Source organism: Mustela putorius, unplaced genomic scaffold (genome assembly GCF_011764305.1).
Source record: "Mustela putorius furo isolate JIRA1106 unplaced genomic scaffold, ASM1176430v1.1 tig00000738_pilon_pilon_pilon, whole genome shotgun sequence".
Taxonomy (NCBI): Eukaryota; Metazoa; Chordata; class Mammalia; order Carnivora; family Mustelidae; genus Mustela; species Mustela putorius.
In genome coordinates this window covers 8,901,446-8,916,260 of record NW_025421463.1, presented here as the reverse complement: position 1 = coordinate 8,916,260, position 14,815 = coordinate 8,901,446, and the positions used below count along the sequence as shown (strand labels likewise).

At 59.4% G+C, this 14,815-nt stretch overlaps 1 protein-coding gene across 3 annotated transcripts; it reads left to right on the top strand.

Moving 5' to 3' along the window:
• The first annotated feature begins 2,569 nt into the window (after positions 1 to 2,569).
• Positions 2,570 to 14,493, top strand: RASD2 (RASD family member 2). Of its 3 annotated transcripts, none has more exons than XM_004743109.2 (3): positions 2,570 to 2,716; positions 8,418 to 8,811; positions 12,139 to 14,493. In XM_004743109.2, exons 2-3 carry the CDS (start codon positions 8,541 to 8,543, stop codon positions 12,666 to 12,668), a joined length of 801 nt encoding a protein of 266 aa, XP_004743166.1. In that variant the 5' UTR covers positions 2,570 to 2,716; positions 8,418 to 8,540; the 3' UTR covers positions 12,669 to 14,493. The 3 variants fall into 3 exon arrangements, with proteins under 3 accessions (XP_004743166.1, XP_044939887.1, XP_004743167.1); XM_045083952.1 differs by lacking the exon at positions 2,570 to 2,716 and adding an exon at positions 3,168 to 3,663; XM_004743110.3 differs by lacking the exon at positions 2,570 to 2,716 and adding an exon at positions 7,500 to 7,588.
• Positions 14,494 to 14,815: the final 322 nt, after the last annotated feature.

Below are 14,815 nucleotides of genomic sequence, written 5' to 3'. Positions count from 1 at the left end.
GTCTCAAGGGATCTGAAAGTGGTTTAATTTAGCTGAAATCCAGGCGGATGGTGGGGTGGGGGGGTGATGGGAACTAGAGCCTATTTCGAGGCTTCGTATGCCAGACTAAGGAGTTTCGATTTTATGTCTTAAGTCATGACAATTCTTGAGCTGGGGGTGGCATATTTTATTTTTATTTTTTTTTAAGATTTTATTTATTTGACAGAGAGAGATCACAAGTAGGCAGAGAGGCAAGCAGAGAGAGAGAGAGAGAGAGAGAGAGGGAGGAGGAAGCAGGCTCCCTGCCCAGCAGAGAGCCCGATGCGGGACTCGATCCCAGGACCCTGAGATCATGACCTGAGCTGAAGGCAGAGGCTTAACCCACTGAGCCACCAAGGCAGCCTGGGGGTGGCATATTTTTGAAGAAGTTTAAAGTGGTCATGGATTGGGGGCAGTGGGACAGGGAGCCCAGTAAGTAGGGGGGTGACTACTGACAAATGAGCCATTTGAGATAGTGAGACAAATGGGCAGGGGAAGGATAGGAAAGCGGGGGACACTGGGAAGCCTGCTCTTGCAGCTTCTTTGGGCATCGGTCCCTTACGTGCACCTGCTTATTACTGAGCCATTCTGCATTCGAGGAGGGGTGGGGGTGGGGCAGGAGCAGGTGGGTCTCCTGGGGCCCTGCAGCTCCAGGTACAGCAATCCTCAAAGATACGGACCATGGAGCGTGACTGACTCTGAGTGGAGGACGGGGCTGAAGCAGCAAGTACTGGGTCTCGGGCTGGCTCGAAGCTAGCCACCTGCTGCATTTCCTGGATGGGAGTGGGAGAACTGGCCCCACGGCCTGAGTGCTTCTGACCCCAGCCTTGCGGGTAGAGCATGACACATTGCCTGCCTCCTACTCTCCAGCTTACAGTCAGCTCAAGGCGCGCAGCCTCTGTGTGTTGAGCTGAGCACAAGCCCTCCTGGACTGAAGCCAGTTCCTAGAAGCAAAGTCTGGATGGGGGAAGAGTGCTGGGCTGGGATCTGCCACTGGCTGGCTGGGTGGCGTTGGACACGATCCTTAGTCCTAGCCCAGGCTTCATATCCTCTGATCAGAGCACTAAACACAGCCAAGTAATGCAAGTGCCACGCTCTCCACCTAGTCCTTCCACCTCTACTTACCTCATATTCTCTGGTTGATGTCCCCAGGGAAACTCAAGGCCACACAGGGACAAAGCAGAGCAAGCCACTTTCTAGAATCCAAGTCGAAGACAATTTCGGCACTTTTGGCACACTGTGGACCTAGCATATCATACCCATTTTATAGGAGATACAACCAAGACCCAGAGGAAAGCGTGAGCTGAATTTCCTTAGCTAAGTGCCCCTGAGCCAGTAAGCAACCTGTGCAACCATATAGGGCAGCACTTTGTCACCCCATCTAGTCTTTGAAGGTTGACTAGTCATGTAGTTGAGGGGCTACAGAAGCAGGACTTGAATGCCAGTCTCTCACCCATTGGAGCTGGACCCCCAGCTTGGTAACCCTCAGACCCTCACCACCCACCAAGAGGAGGGAGGACAGCTCTGGTAGTGGAGGGAAGATTGGCAGACATTCTCCAGGTCCAGGATTCTTTGGATGATACAAAATACTGTTCGATAGACAGTATTTGTCCCTTCACCACATCACACAGTGAGAACATTCACTTTTCAGCCTCCCGGAAGCATGAAGGAAGAAGTCTCTGATGGGTGCTAATAGGTCTTTGACACCTCTCCAAACTTTGCCAATCCCCCTTCTTTCACTGAGGGCACATCTCAAGCCTTGGCATGCAAGTTTCCAACTAGAATGTAATAACCTTGGTTTGTTTTCATTGTGTTTATTTTTACTCTTACCTTCTATTTATGGCAAGTGATACTGGCTTCCCATTTAAGGCAGTGATATAACGATCCTCTAAAAAATGTGTTGGGGGGAGAGTGGGTCTTGGGCTTAAGAAAATACTAAGTAATGAAGGGTGTCTAGATATGGCATAAGAGGAACCACTGATGTCTGCCCTAGTTCTAAGCGGGGAGAATGGAGGTGAATGCTTCCGACTCATCGCCAGCAGGGCTCTCTCTACAGTGCTCTCCAAGACCTCCACTCAGAAGCTCGAGAGGCTAAGGTGACTCCGCCGCTCCTCCTGGCGGCACGTGCAGGGTCCACGCGCCATCCCGCAGAATCTTGCGGGCCCGAGATCTTGGGGCGGGCAGGACAGACACCCGCAGGGCACCTAGGCATTTCCGCGACAGAGGAGGGCGCGGGAGCCCGGGCACGCGGGCTGGGGACCTCGGGCGACTGGCTGCGGGACCCTCGCGGGTCACCAGCGGTCGGCGCGTTGTGCGTGCGAATGCGCGCGCAGACGTCAGCCTCCGAGGCCGGTGCCGCCTTCCGGTCACGGTGCGCGCCCCCAGCCGCCCCACCAGTTGCCCCGGCCCCACGCGCCGGGGCACGCGGAACACCGGACTGCGGCGCCCGGGCGGCCGCGGGCGGGGCGGACGGGGCGGGCGGGGCGGGGCCGGGGCCGCAGGACCCACTGCCCATTGGCCGAGCCCAGTGCCGGGGGCGGGGCGCCGGGCTAGGCGGGCTACAGCGCTCCCGCAGGCCCCGGCGGGCGCTGGGCGGCGGGACCCGCTGCTCGCGAGCCGCGAAGGGGGCGGACGGGCGCTGAGCGAAGGGCCCAGGGACCGACGCTCGCAGGCGCGGCGGAGAGCGCCCAGGCCTGAGGTGGGCTTCTGCTGCTGGGCTCGCCAACTGGCGCCTCGGCTGCGATTGCTTTCCCGAGGGACCGTTGACCTCGCCCTGCGGGAAAGAGGGGCGTTCGCCTCCAGGAGAGGGAGGGAGGGAGGAGCTTGGGCCCGCAGAAAGTTCGCCCCCACAGCGGGCCAGAGGAGGTGAAGTGGGAGGAGGAGCGGGTTTAAGACTAACTCGGAGCTACGTGCGAAACCTTGGGGCGGCGTTCAAGGCCCCCTCCCACACGCGCGCGGAGCTGAGCTCCCTGCTCCTCCTCCAGCTGCTGGCGTAGCCTCGCAGGGAGAGAGGAGCCGTCCTTCTGGCGCCGGGAGAGCTGCAGAGCTGCAGGCAGAAGAGGAGGCCGCGGCGAGCAGGGCAGCACCCCCACCCCGAGCGACCCCCTTTGGCGCGGGCGGAGAAGGTGGCATAGGCGGCCAGCGTAGGTTTGCCCTCTCGGGACGCGCACACACGCACGCACCCTCCAGGCACCTCCAAAGGACCCTCCAGGAGTCTCTAAGGACCCTCTTAAAGCCCGGAGTCTCCCCTACCGCATACCCAACCCCGGAGACCAGGGCGGGGACCCCGGGATCGGACGTCCCCGCGCCTCCGGGCACCTGGCTCAGCAGGAGTCCCCCGGGTCGGGGCAGGGCAGGGCCGGTGGCGGCGAGCCCGAGCCCGCCCGGCGCCCAGGCCCCTCCGAGCCCTCAGAACCCACCCATGGGGCACCGGCTCCCCATGTCCCCTCGCCCGGCCGCGCCCAGCCCGGCGCCCGGAGCCGCGCAGAGGAGGAGCCCGGCGCAGTGACCCAGGAGTCGCTGCAGACTCTGGAAGCCTCGGTGGCAGCGGCGGCTGCCACCGGAGAAGCCAGCGGTTCCCCGCACCTCCAGGCGCTTCCAGGCAGCCCTCCAAGCTGTACCAGAGGCCCAGCGCACCATTCTCAGGTAGGAGAGAGACACCCCATCAGAAATGGGGAGCTGGCTGATGTGGGGGAAGCCAGGAAGAAGGGTTTGAGTCTTGTGGGAGGAAGGCTAGAGGAAGCATTATGTGACTAGGGAAAGTTAAGCTGATCGAGCATCTATTATGTGATGGGATCAAAGGCAACTTTATGTTGTCTCAAGAAAATGATCCTAGTTGAGCACCTACTATGTATCAGGCTGAGTGCTAGGTCCTTTCCTTATCCCAGGTGGGAAAGATGTATCGAGCTTCTACTCTGTGCTAGATGTGCTCCTAGGAGCTTTCCATTTCAGGGACCTAGAGCAATAGCCATTTAAATATGAGGACACAGGCTCAGAGAGGAGGAAAGATTAAGGAGCGCCTTCCTGTCCAGTGTTCCTCGAGCTTTTTGGACGGTTGGTGGAGGGAGTGAGTTTCCTGGGTGATTCTTTCCCTCGGAAATATTTCCTGTCTTCAGCTGGCCTGTAGGGCCTCCAAGTCCCTCTGGTGGGCTCCTTCTGACCTCTCCTCCCTTTCCCTCCTGCCCTGGGAGGATGACGAATTCACAGTAGGTAGGACGCCAGGCTGGGATGGGGCAGTGAGTTCGGGAGCCCGTGATTCAGGCTTACCCTGGTGTCACAGTAACAAAACAGATACCCTCCCCCCCCAAGACCTCTGCCTGCACTCCAGTCCCACCACCCCTGGCTGTTCCAGGCGGACCCTTGAATGCCAAGAGGAGATGCACCAAAGGAACCCACTTGCCATGTGCCAGGAGCTGTATTCTGGCTGAATAATCCGGGCCACCCTACGGGTTTGTTTCCACAGTCGCCATTTAGTTGATGACCAGCCCCACCAGGCCAACCCATTTGCCCAAGGGTGCTGAGCTGGTGAGAAGCAGGGTTGGTTTCTGAGAGTTCGGTAGCTGCCCACTTTTTACCATCCTGAACTGCCAAGGGTAGCCAGGCTGGCTTGGCCAAGCCCCCCAGGACGCCTCTCGGTGTGAGGAGGGAAGTCAGTGAATAACACGTATGTCTGGAGGGGCTGGGATGTGTGCTAATGGAGGAGGCTTGAGGTGTGTAGGAGGGAGTTGGGGGGTGCTGGTGCAATGCAGCCAGCTCTGGGGACTCATAAGGAGAAGGACATGTCAAGACTCTTGTCTTGATGTCCTGGTCCCTCTGATGCCCTCCGTCTCCCAGGCAGACCCTAGGTGAGGGGCTTGAGGGCGAAGAAGGGGGTGAACCCATAGATGCATTTGCGGGGAGCTGGCCGGGCAGGGTTTGGGGTGAGTCCTAGGCAGGGTGCCTGTCCCCAGCCACCTGTGGGAAGAGAGAGGGAACAAGAATCTAATAGGGCCTCAAGGGTCATTCCTCTGCCTGACGCCAGCTGAAGCTTCAGAGTCAGGCGCTGTTTGGAAAAAGACGGGTTTTGGCCAGGGGGTGGGTTTTTACGGAGGTAAGAGCCCAGGCTTTCAAGCCCAGAAGCCTAATTCTCATCCTGGCCTGGCCAGTGATCCGAATGAGCTGGGGCAAGTGACTCAGCCACACGGATCCCCAGGGTCCCCACCAGTCCAGTGGGTGGACGGTGGTCTGCTCTTCACGGGACAGTCGGGAGGTCCCTGGAACAAGGTACGGGAAGCATCCGGTGTGACAGAAACCTGTCTGGCTGGGTTGCCTTCTCCCCTCTGCCCCACTCCATCTCCGCTCGGGGACTTTCTGCCTCCCAGGGCCCCCGGGAGTGGCCTGGGGTAGGGTCAGGGTAGGGTCAGCTGAGAGTCACAGAGCTCCTCTTGGGGTTCTTATGCTGTGAGGGGTCCCCATTAGCCACTGTCTGAGCCTCCAGGCTTAGGCTCTACATTTTCAAAGGGCTCCTCTCTGCTCCTCACTGTGTGGGGTCGGCCCGGCTGAGGATGGAGAGCGGAGAGCCGGCAGCAGGGGAAAGAAGCTGTGCCCACAGCGGCCCACAGGGCAGCCTCTGGGGGAGGAGAGGGAAGAGGATATGAGGACAGGAGGTGGGGCTCGCAGAAGCCGTCAGCTGGCGTCCAGGTGTCTGGGTGCCACACACAGCCCCACGTGCCTGGAGCCATGTGAAGACTCACAGTCGCAGTCGTCTCCCAGAGAGGAAAGCCACTCCCCCCTCCCGCTGCCCCCTCCCCCGCCCCGCCTTTGCCCCCCTCTGACGCCCTGGCTCCTGTCTGACTCTCCTCTCTGACTCCCTCAGGCTCCTTCAGCCACTGATAGAAGCACGTCTTTACCAGGAACTCTGGGTTAGAAGCCCGGCAGGCTGATGATGGGACTACCGTGGTCCCTGGGTCCCTGGGTCCCTGGGGGCGGCTGGCCTCCTCCCCACTCAGTCTAGACAGAGGTGATCACAGCAGCATCAAGCTCCCTGCAGGGGGACCGGGGCGGGGTCCGTCGTGGCATGGGGCCTCTTTCCCTGCATCTCCGGGGCAGGCCCAGGCTGCCTTGCTGAGAAGCCTTCAGCTCCCCACCCCCAACTGTGCACCCACAGGCGTGTCCAGGGCACAGAGACCCTCAGCACAGCACCTGGGCCAGCCAGGCGGGGACGGGGCAGGAGCACCAAAGGAGAGCTCCTGGGTCATTCACTGAGCCCTTGCTGGGTACAAGGCACTGAGCTCCGATGGGATAAAGTGAGAGATGGCTGCAGGCGTGAAGGGGGAGGGGTGGGCATCTTTATCTTGGAGTCACTGTCCTGGCTCCCTTATTAACTACACAGGCCAGTCATGGGGACTTTTAAGTATCAGGGTCCTTATTTGTAATAGGCAGATAATATCTCCCCTGTAGGGAGAAGGTGAGGACGCTCCGGTGCATGGGGCAGACAGCCTGGGGTCAGATCTCTCCTTTGCTGGTTACTGGCTGTGTGACCATGAGCAATTACTAAACTTCTCTGTGCCTCAGTATCCCCTCCTATAAACTGCGGGAACACCACCTACCTTCTGGGGTTACTCGGGGTGGGGAGGGAGTGAGTACACGTTAATCAGGGCGCTCGGGACACTCTGGCATACGTTGACTGCAAGGTCAATGTCAGCTCCCGCCAGAATCCGCTTAGAATCCCTGATTTTGTTCCTGTACTTAGCACAGGGCCAGGCACATGGCGGGGGCTGGGTGAATGGTGGTTGTCAGGGCTCCAGGCTTGCTTCGGGTCAGCGGTGTGCCGAGGGGGCTTACGTGCGCCTCTCTTTGCAGGTCCTCCTGGTAGCTGGGAATTGGCCATGATGGGAATGTGTGTGCCATGGAGGTTGATAAATGCTAACAATAAAAGCTTTTGAAAAAGGTATTTCTGAGAGCCGGTTTATTGCACTGTGGCTTTCAGTTGGACAGGGCGCCAGTCAGAGCAGACGCCTGAATGCCCCGAACAGGGCGTATGCCAGAAGACACACACAAGAGGTCCCTCCACCTCCAGTCTCTTGGCCTGACAGCAGAGGACATTATGATGTCGGAGAGGGCCTTGGGCTAAATGGATGAAGCATTCCAGGCCCCTGAGCTGGAGAACTCAGGCGGGCCGACCAGTGGGAGCTGGCCTGTACACTTCCCAGTGCACCCTGGAAAGAGGTGCCTTCTCTGGGCAGATGAACTCCACAAAGACATTCCCTGCTTTCCCACTCAGCTGGGTGCCTTGTGCAGTGCCCAGCCTGCACAACTGTGTGTGGCAGCAGGCTGAGGGCAGAGGAGACTGATACCCAGCAGGCCTGTATCCCCTTCTAGTTCCTCTTCTCTAGAGGGAGGAGGGATTCCTGCTGGGGTGGCCTGGGGAGCCAGAGAAGCCTCCAGAGAGGAGGTGGTATGTGAGCCAGGGCTCGAAGCATAAAGAGAAGAGGGTGTTCTGGCAGAGGGACCAGCACGAGCTAAGAAGTGGAGGCAGATCTCAGCAGAGCTCCAACAGAGTGATGGGCTAAGGGATTCTGAGTGGATTCTGGTGGGTGCTGACGGAGTGAAGGGGAGTGGCGGGGCTGCGGCTGGCCTTTGGGGCGGGCCTTTTGGGGCCCTGGGGCTCTATTTATCTCCATTTGGGCTTTGGAGCTGGGACCCATTTCAGTCTCTTCCATGAGGCCGAGGAGCACCCATAGAAAGTTTTGGGTGTGCCTCGGAACCATAAAGCCTTGGAGCTCTGAGGGACTCGAGTTGTCCCTGGGTCAGTTCTCTGACCCACATCCAGATCTCTGGGTCTCCTCGAGGTGAGCAAATTCCCAGGGCCTGGGGCTGAAACCGCCGGGCCCCGGGCTGCGGAGGGCGTGATCTGGACCTTGCCTTTTTCCCCGTTTCTGGGAAGGCCCCAAAGGCCATAGTACCCCCCCACCGCTACCCCAGGCCTAAGAAATGGCTCTCTAGTGCCTTCCCCAGGTCGTGGCCTGGAGTCACAGCTGCTGGGAGGCCAGAACAGGGAAAGGACCCAACAAAGAGCCAGGAAGAGATCAGGTTCTAGCAGGAGTTAACGTTTTGTGACCTGAGCCTGTGCGACAGTCCTGGGAGCGGAGTCCCTTTTATAGACACGACAAGTGACTCTCGGGGAACGCCAGCGACTGGCTGGCTGAGAGCAGCAGGGAGCTGGCTTAAAGCGAAAATTCAGGCCCCAGCCGTCCTGGGCGGGAATAAGCAGGGGGTGAACGGACGCCAGGGCGGTGAGCCCCTGTGTGGTGGGTGGATGGGCAGGAAGGAGACGGAGAGGGCGTGAATGAAGGCGCAGGGGGCCTGAATGAATGCCAGGCCCCCTAGAGACGCCCCAGTCTAACGTTTCTGTCTTACAGACAGAAAGCGGACACCTAGACAGGAGCCCCGCGGAGGAGACCAAGGCGGCCAGCAAGAGGCTGCAGGGCCGGGTGCAGGGCCTCCTGGCGTCGGCTCCCCGCTCCGTGCCGCCGGCCCGAGCCATGATGAAGACCTTGTCCAGCGGGAACTGCACGCTCAGCGTGCCCGCCAAGAACTCGTACCGCATGGTGGTGCTGGGCGCCTCGCGGGTGGGCAAGAGCTCCATCGTCTCCCGCTTCCTCAACGGCCGCTTCGAGGACCAGTACACGCCTACCATCGAGGACTTCCACCGAAAGGTCTACAACATCCGAGGTGACATGTACCAGCTGGACATCCTGGACACGTCCGGCAACCACCCCTTCCCTGCCATGCGCAGGCTCTCCATCCTCACAGGTGGGTGCCTGGGGCTGCGGTGGGGTCACGTATCTGCTCACCGCCAGCCCCACCCCTGGGCATGGGGAGGGGCAGAGAGGGTGGGTGCCGCTTGCCGGAGCAGGTGACCAAGCTGGGGCCCAAATCCCACACCGGCTGGCTGGCATTGAGTGCTGCAGGGCTGCCTTCCAGATCAGGCGCTGACACAGGCGGGTGTGGGGGCGGGGGAGAGGGGTCGTCCTCTCTGGGGAGCAGAGAGGGGCTCCTGCCTTCCTCCTGCTGGAGGTGGCCCTGCAGAGCCCTGGGGCCCAGGGTCAGTCTGCTGGCCTCAGTTCTCTTGACATCCCAGGCCTTTGCTGCCCCTCAGAGCAGTAAGGGCAGGCCCTGGGGAGCAGTCAGTCAAAGGGCAGGTGGGAGCCCTGCCCAGGCCAGTAACTTAGTAATAATCACAGTTAACAGTGGTGGCAATAGCTAATGATTCTCAAGCTGCGTGCCTGAGCCCATTCTTAGAGCTTGTGTGGGTTTCTTTTGTCCTCACAACCAACCTGGGAGATGGGGCTTTGCTTCCATTTTACAAGTGGGGAAACTGAGGCCCAGAGAGGTTAAGTTAGTCCAGGTAGTAACACAGGCAGTCCCTGGCCATCTGGCTCTCCTTCTCCACCATGAAATTGTCCTGTAGTCTCTTGGCCCGCTGGGAATGTCGGGGAGGAAAGAGAGATTGCCCGGGATTTAGGGGGCGGATGGAGATGGGGGCCTGGGCCATCCTCTGCCTAACCCAGGCAATTTCCCCGTGGTGGCTGTAGGAGGGCGGGCCAGAAACCCATCTGCCCGGGGCAGCTGCTTCCTGGTTTCGTACCTCTGGGCAAGTGACTTTATCTGTCAGCAGCTTGGTCCTCTGTCTGTGAGAGCATGTGTCAGTGCCCACCCCAAAGTCACGGTGAGAAGTAAGTGAGTTCATACAGCAGAAGTGCTTGGTGAACAGAGAGTAAGTGCTCAGCAAACACGGGTCTTAGACCAACCCAGCATTTATAGAGTGCCTGCTCCGGGCTAGGCAGAGTCCTTGCCTGAGCCGTGCTTCTTCCACTGCTGGGGGGTGATGAAGGGAAGGAGTGAGCAAGTGCCCCCTGGCCATCACTAAAATAACCCCCCAAATGGAGATGCTCTCGGACCAAGAAACGCACGCCGTGTGCACTCCTGCCCCCGCACCCGAGCCAAGCCCCCTCCTTCAGCACCCTGGGCAGATGGCTTCTTCCTGCAGGCTATCCTTGCGGACTGTCCTACCCACCCCATAGTTTGGAGAGGCTGTGTCCGGATGGAAGGAGCCCTGGGTTGACCTGGAGCCACTTGGTGGCTCCGAGGTGTGATCAAACATCTGAGGGTCAGTCTCCCCAGCGGCACGGCGGACATCGGCTTGCTTCCCCCGCAGTGTGGCTGTGGGGACACTTCAAGCACCTGCTGGGGGTGTAGGGGTGTCTGCTTTCCTTGCCTTGGGGAGGGGACTAGGTGTCCACTAATATAAATAAGGCGAACATCAGAGGGAGGAGAGAGACAGATGTTGAGGAGGACCACGAGCGTATTTCCAAAACTCATTTTTTAATTACACCAGTGATTTGCAAACGCACCCTCCTGTAAACACAGAGGAGGCTAAAGAAGCCCCCTTGTCCTGTGTCCCCAACGCCAGACTCCTGTCCCCTCCCCAGCGGTGGCCACTCCATCAGTCTGGTGGGGACACTTCTGGATCCCCCCATGAACACACTGACCTTTATGTTTGTATCATCGTTGTGACCGGGAGGGTTTTTGTCCGTCTCTTTTGAATGTGCACTTAGGATTCGGAGCACATCTGTCTGCTGCTTTTTTTTTTTTTTTTTTTTTTCACCCACCAGCCCGTGCCTCGTTTTCCAACCTGGTGCTGGTGCGCAGGAAATTCTGAAAGCCATTAATTCTGCTGCCGGCTCTCTTTCCAGCTGCCAGCCAGGCAGTCTCTGAAGCTTGGCATCGCGGTCTCGCATCTGAATATGTCAAGGCCACCGAGTCCTCAGGGGCCCAGGATTGGCCTAACGGGACGGGGTTGGCAGGCCAGGCTGGGGCCGCCTTGCAGGTGCCTCTCTCAGGGGCCCCCACCCCCGTCCTTCCCACCCCATTCCGCCCATTCACCCAGCTTTACAGACACCATCAGGCACTGGGCGCTGGGAGTCAAGGTCATGGGTGACACCGTCTCCCTCTGCCCTGGAGCGCACGGTGAAGGGCGCACCGTTGGCCGGATCATGGTTTTGAACGTTGCACGAGTCTCTGAGCCTCAGTTTCCTTGTTTGGGGAATGGATTTTGGACACCTCCCCACAGGTTCTTACGCATTGAGGCCAGTTTGAGCGTGAGCCTGTAATCCCAGTGGTAACCTCCAGAGACTGGGATGTGGGCACCGCCCAGGCTCTCTCTCCCTGCCCCCCGCTCCCCCTGAGCGGCCCGTTTCAGACCCAAAGACCTGTCTTGAGGGATGCAGTTAGTTGAAGCAGGGACCGTGTGGGTCTTGGAAGCTGGCACTCACTCATCTGTGATTTATTCAAGAAGCAGAGAGCACTTGTGGGTCAGGGACTGGCTAGGTAAGGACAGCAGCGGGTCCACGTCTCGACCTAGCCATGTTCATGCTGTGTGAGTTTGGGCGGGTTGCTCGCCCTTTCTGAGCTTCTCTTTGCTCACCTATACCAGGAAGGTGCAGAAATCCCCCTCGCAGGGGCTTTGGGAGGAAAGTACGCATGGAGCCCACAGCCCACGCTAGTTCTTGCAGGGACTTGTTCCCATTGGTGTCTCGAAACGTAAGACCTCTGAGCCTGGGCCATTCTCCATTCATTGTCCAGAGAAACCCGCATAAAAAGATGTATTTCATCCACGTGGGACGGATGGAGAAGACTAAGGTTTAGAGAGGCTGCCTGCCCTGCCCCGGGCCGCGTGGCCAGCAAGTGGCAGGGGCCAGATGTGAACCTAGGCATGTTGAGTGCCTCCGATGTGTCAGGCATGATTCCAGGCCCCGGGAGATGTGCACAGAACAAGTCGGGCAAGACCCCTGCTGTCGTGAAAATTGTACTGTTGTTATTATTATTATCCTAACACAGTCTGCACAAGCGGCTCACTCCCTCTCCAGCCCCGCTGGGCAGGGTTGGTGGAATTAACTGTGTCTGAACCAGGCTGAGCCTCTCGTTTGCTGTGTGACCTTGAACAAGGGCTTGACCCCTCTGGGCCTCGGCTTCCTGCTCTGGAAAATGGGGAGAACAGCGACTCCTCCTCGGACTGGCGGGGAGGGTTGGGTCTGTCTGCAAGGGGCTGCCTCCCCACCTGGGTCCCTCTCCCCGCAGGTGACGTCTTCATCCTGGTGTTCAGCCTGGACAACCGGGAGTCCTTCGACGAGGTCAAGCGCCTCCAGAAGCAGATCCTGGAGGTCAAATCCTGCCTGAAGAACAAGACCAAGGAGGCGGCGGAACTGCCCATGGTCATCTGTGGCAATAAGAATGACCACAGTGAGCTGTGTCGGCAGGTGCCCACCACCGAGGCCGAGCTGCTGGTGTCCGGGGACGAGAACTGCGCCTACTTCGAGGTGTCGGCCAAGAAGAACACCAACGTGGACGAGATGTTCTACGTGCTCTTCAGCATGGCCAAGCTGCCCCACGAGATGAGCCCGGCCTTGCACCGCAAGATCTCCGTGCAGTATGGCGACGCCTTCCACCCCCGGCCCTTCTGCATGCGCCGCGTCAAGGACATGGACGCCTACGGCATGGTCTCGCCCTTTGCCCGCCGCCCTAGCGTCAACAGTGACCTCAAGTACATCAAGGCCAAGGTCCTTCGGGAGGGCCAGGCCCGCGAGCGGGACAAATGCACCATCCAGTGACCGGGAGGGATGCTGGGGTGGGGCTAGGGCAGTGCCTTCCAGGAGGTGGCCCCATGTGCCGGCTGTCCATGTCCCCCACCAACGAGACCCCCAACGGCAGCCATGTTCGAAGGCCTCTGGCACCAGAATGGGCGACCCCAGTCTCTGACCTCTGTACGTTCTCCTGCCTTTTCACCACTTCCCTCTGATTCTGCTTTTCTGAGGTCCCCTGTGCTTCCAGCACCCAAATCAGGGCCGCCCTAACCTTAGGGCTGTAAGAAATGCTGATGCCAGAGGGGCCAGACTCCCTACCCGGAGGGAGACTCCTGGAACGGTCTTGGCGGGGTGGAACCGAGCCCCCCAGAGCAAGGTGGGAAAGGACTCAGGCCCTCTGGTCTCGGCTTAGCTGCTCCCACCCCCACCCTGGGGGTGGCCCTCAGGTGTCCCTGACGGTGAACCAGTGGCCGCTGACTGTATGAAGGAAGAGGAGCGTGGCCATGTCCGTGGACCACGCCCATCCCTGGACTGCCTGGCCTCCACTGGCCTCTGCCGTGTCTGTCTGTCTGTCTCTCGCAGTTTCCTCCCCTCTGTCTGCTGGTTGTGCTTTGCAGTTCTAGCTGTCCTCCCGTTGTGCGTAGCTGTAGGAACAGAAATCCTTGTACTGTAAAAGCTGCCCCCGCCTCGCTGGCCGGACCCCACTGCCTCTCCTGGGGACCCCTCCCTCCCCCGATCCTGATCCCGGACAGGGTTCCGGGGTCCTGCCTCCGGCTAGACACTGCCCTCCGTCATGAGCTTCACAGTTTACACTTGCACTGGGGGGGCGGGCAGGCTGGGGCTGCTTCTCCTCCTGCCCCCTGCTCCCTTCCCCCGACCCCGGTCCCCTTTCCCTCCCCCGTGTCACAGAGGAGGTGGTACGCTTCAGCCCATCCCCGAGGCACCCGGTTCAGGGCAGGGATCTGCCTCGAACCATACTGTCTCCTACTGTGTTCGCTTCTTAAGCATTTATTGAGCACCTGCTGGGTGCTGGGTCCACTGTGTGCTAGGAAACAAAGAGGGTGAGCAGTGCACTTTATGCCTCCCAGGCCAGGCCCTTTCCCAACCCTGGCCTCTTTCCCTCACCCGCATGGCCTGTGCCCACCCCTGCCGCCCTGTGCCCTGTGTGCTGTTGGGTGGGGGGGGTGCAGGAGCAGCTGGGAACCAGAGCTGAGCCCAGAGAGGTAGGTGGGAAAGCTCCTCGGGGGTCCTTAGCCTATGCCTAGCGCTGGATGGCTGCGGACCAGGTGTGGTGGGATTTGAGCATGTCTTGTCCTCAGCTCTTAACAAATATATTTTGTATCTTAATCTCCTTTAAAATACTGAGATTTAGGCCTACCAGGAACCTTAGTGATCATCTAGTGACTCTTTCTGAGGCCCAGAGAGGGTGACTGCCTCTCTGGTCCCAGCGCACATGGCAAGTCTGCGACTGGCAGAAGTGGGGCTAAGTCTGGGTATCGGGCACACACCCCCTCATGCTGCCTCAGCCCTGGGGGGGGGGAGGGGCCCTTCAGAAACCAGAGCGCCTTTTCCCTGACCCTTTCTCTAGATTGCCCTTTGAGGGTTCCTGTAAATTCTGTGTACATACACGTGAACACCGAGTTCTACACGGGCCCCAACCCCAGCTTGCAGTACCCTATCCCTCTCCCCTGGCACCCCCGCTTCCATGCCCTCACCCAGCCCCAGCCTGCACCCTCTAGGCAGACCGGGTACCATCGCCAGGACAGGTGTGTGGCCTGGTCCCACCCCATGATGTCCCCCTGCTGCCCCAGATCTCTGTGTACGCTACCAATTAAAGTGGGTTTGTTTCTAAGCTGTGTTCCTGACCGTGTGAATTTTCTCTGCTTTCCAGAGGTTTGCTTTTTCCTCCAACCAAAGCTGGCCTTGGCCTCCCCGGATCACACCTGCCCTTGGGGCAGCACTGGGTCAGTCTTCAAGTTTGAATAGATGGGGGAGGGGCACCCCAAAACAGGAGGTTGTGCCCCTCTCTTGGCCCTTGCCCTTCTAGGCCTTCTGGGAGGTGTGTGCTGAGTTGGCAGTGTCCCTCTGGAGGGGCAGGGAGGTCAGACGAGAAACTCCCCCCCACCCCACAGATCATTAGCCCTTTGGGGCCACCATAGGTCTGAGTTCTGTGG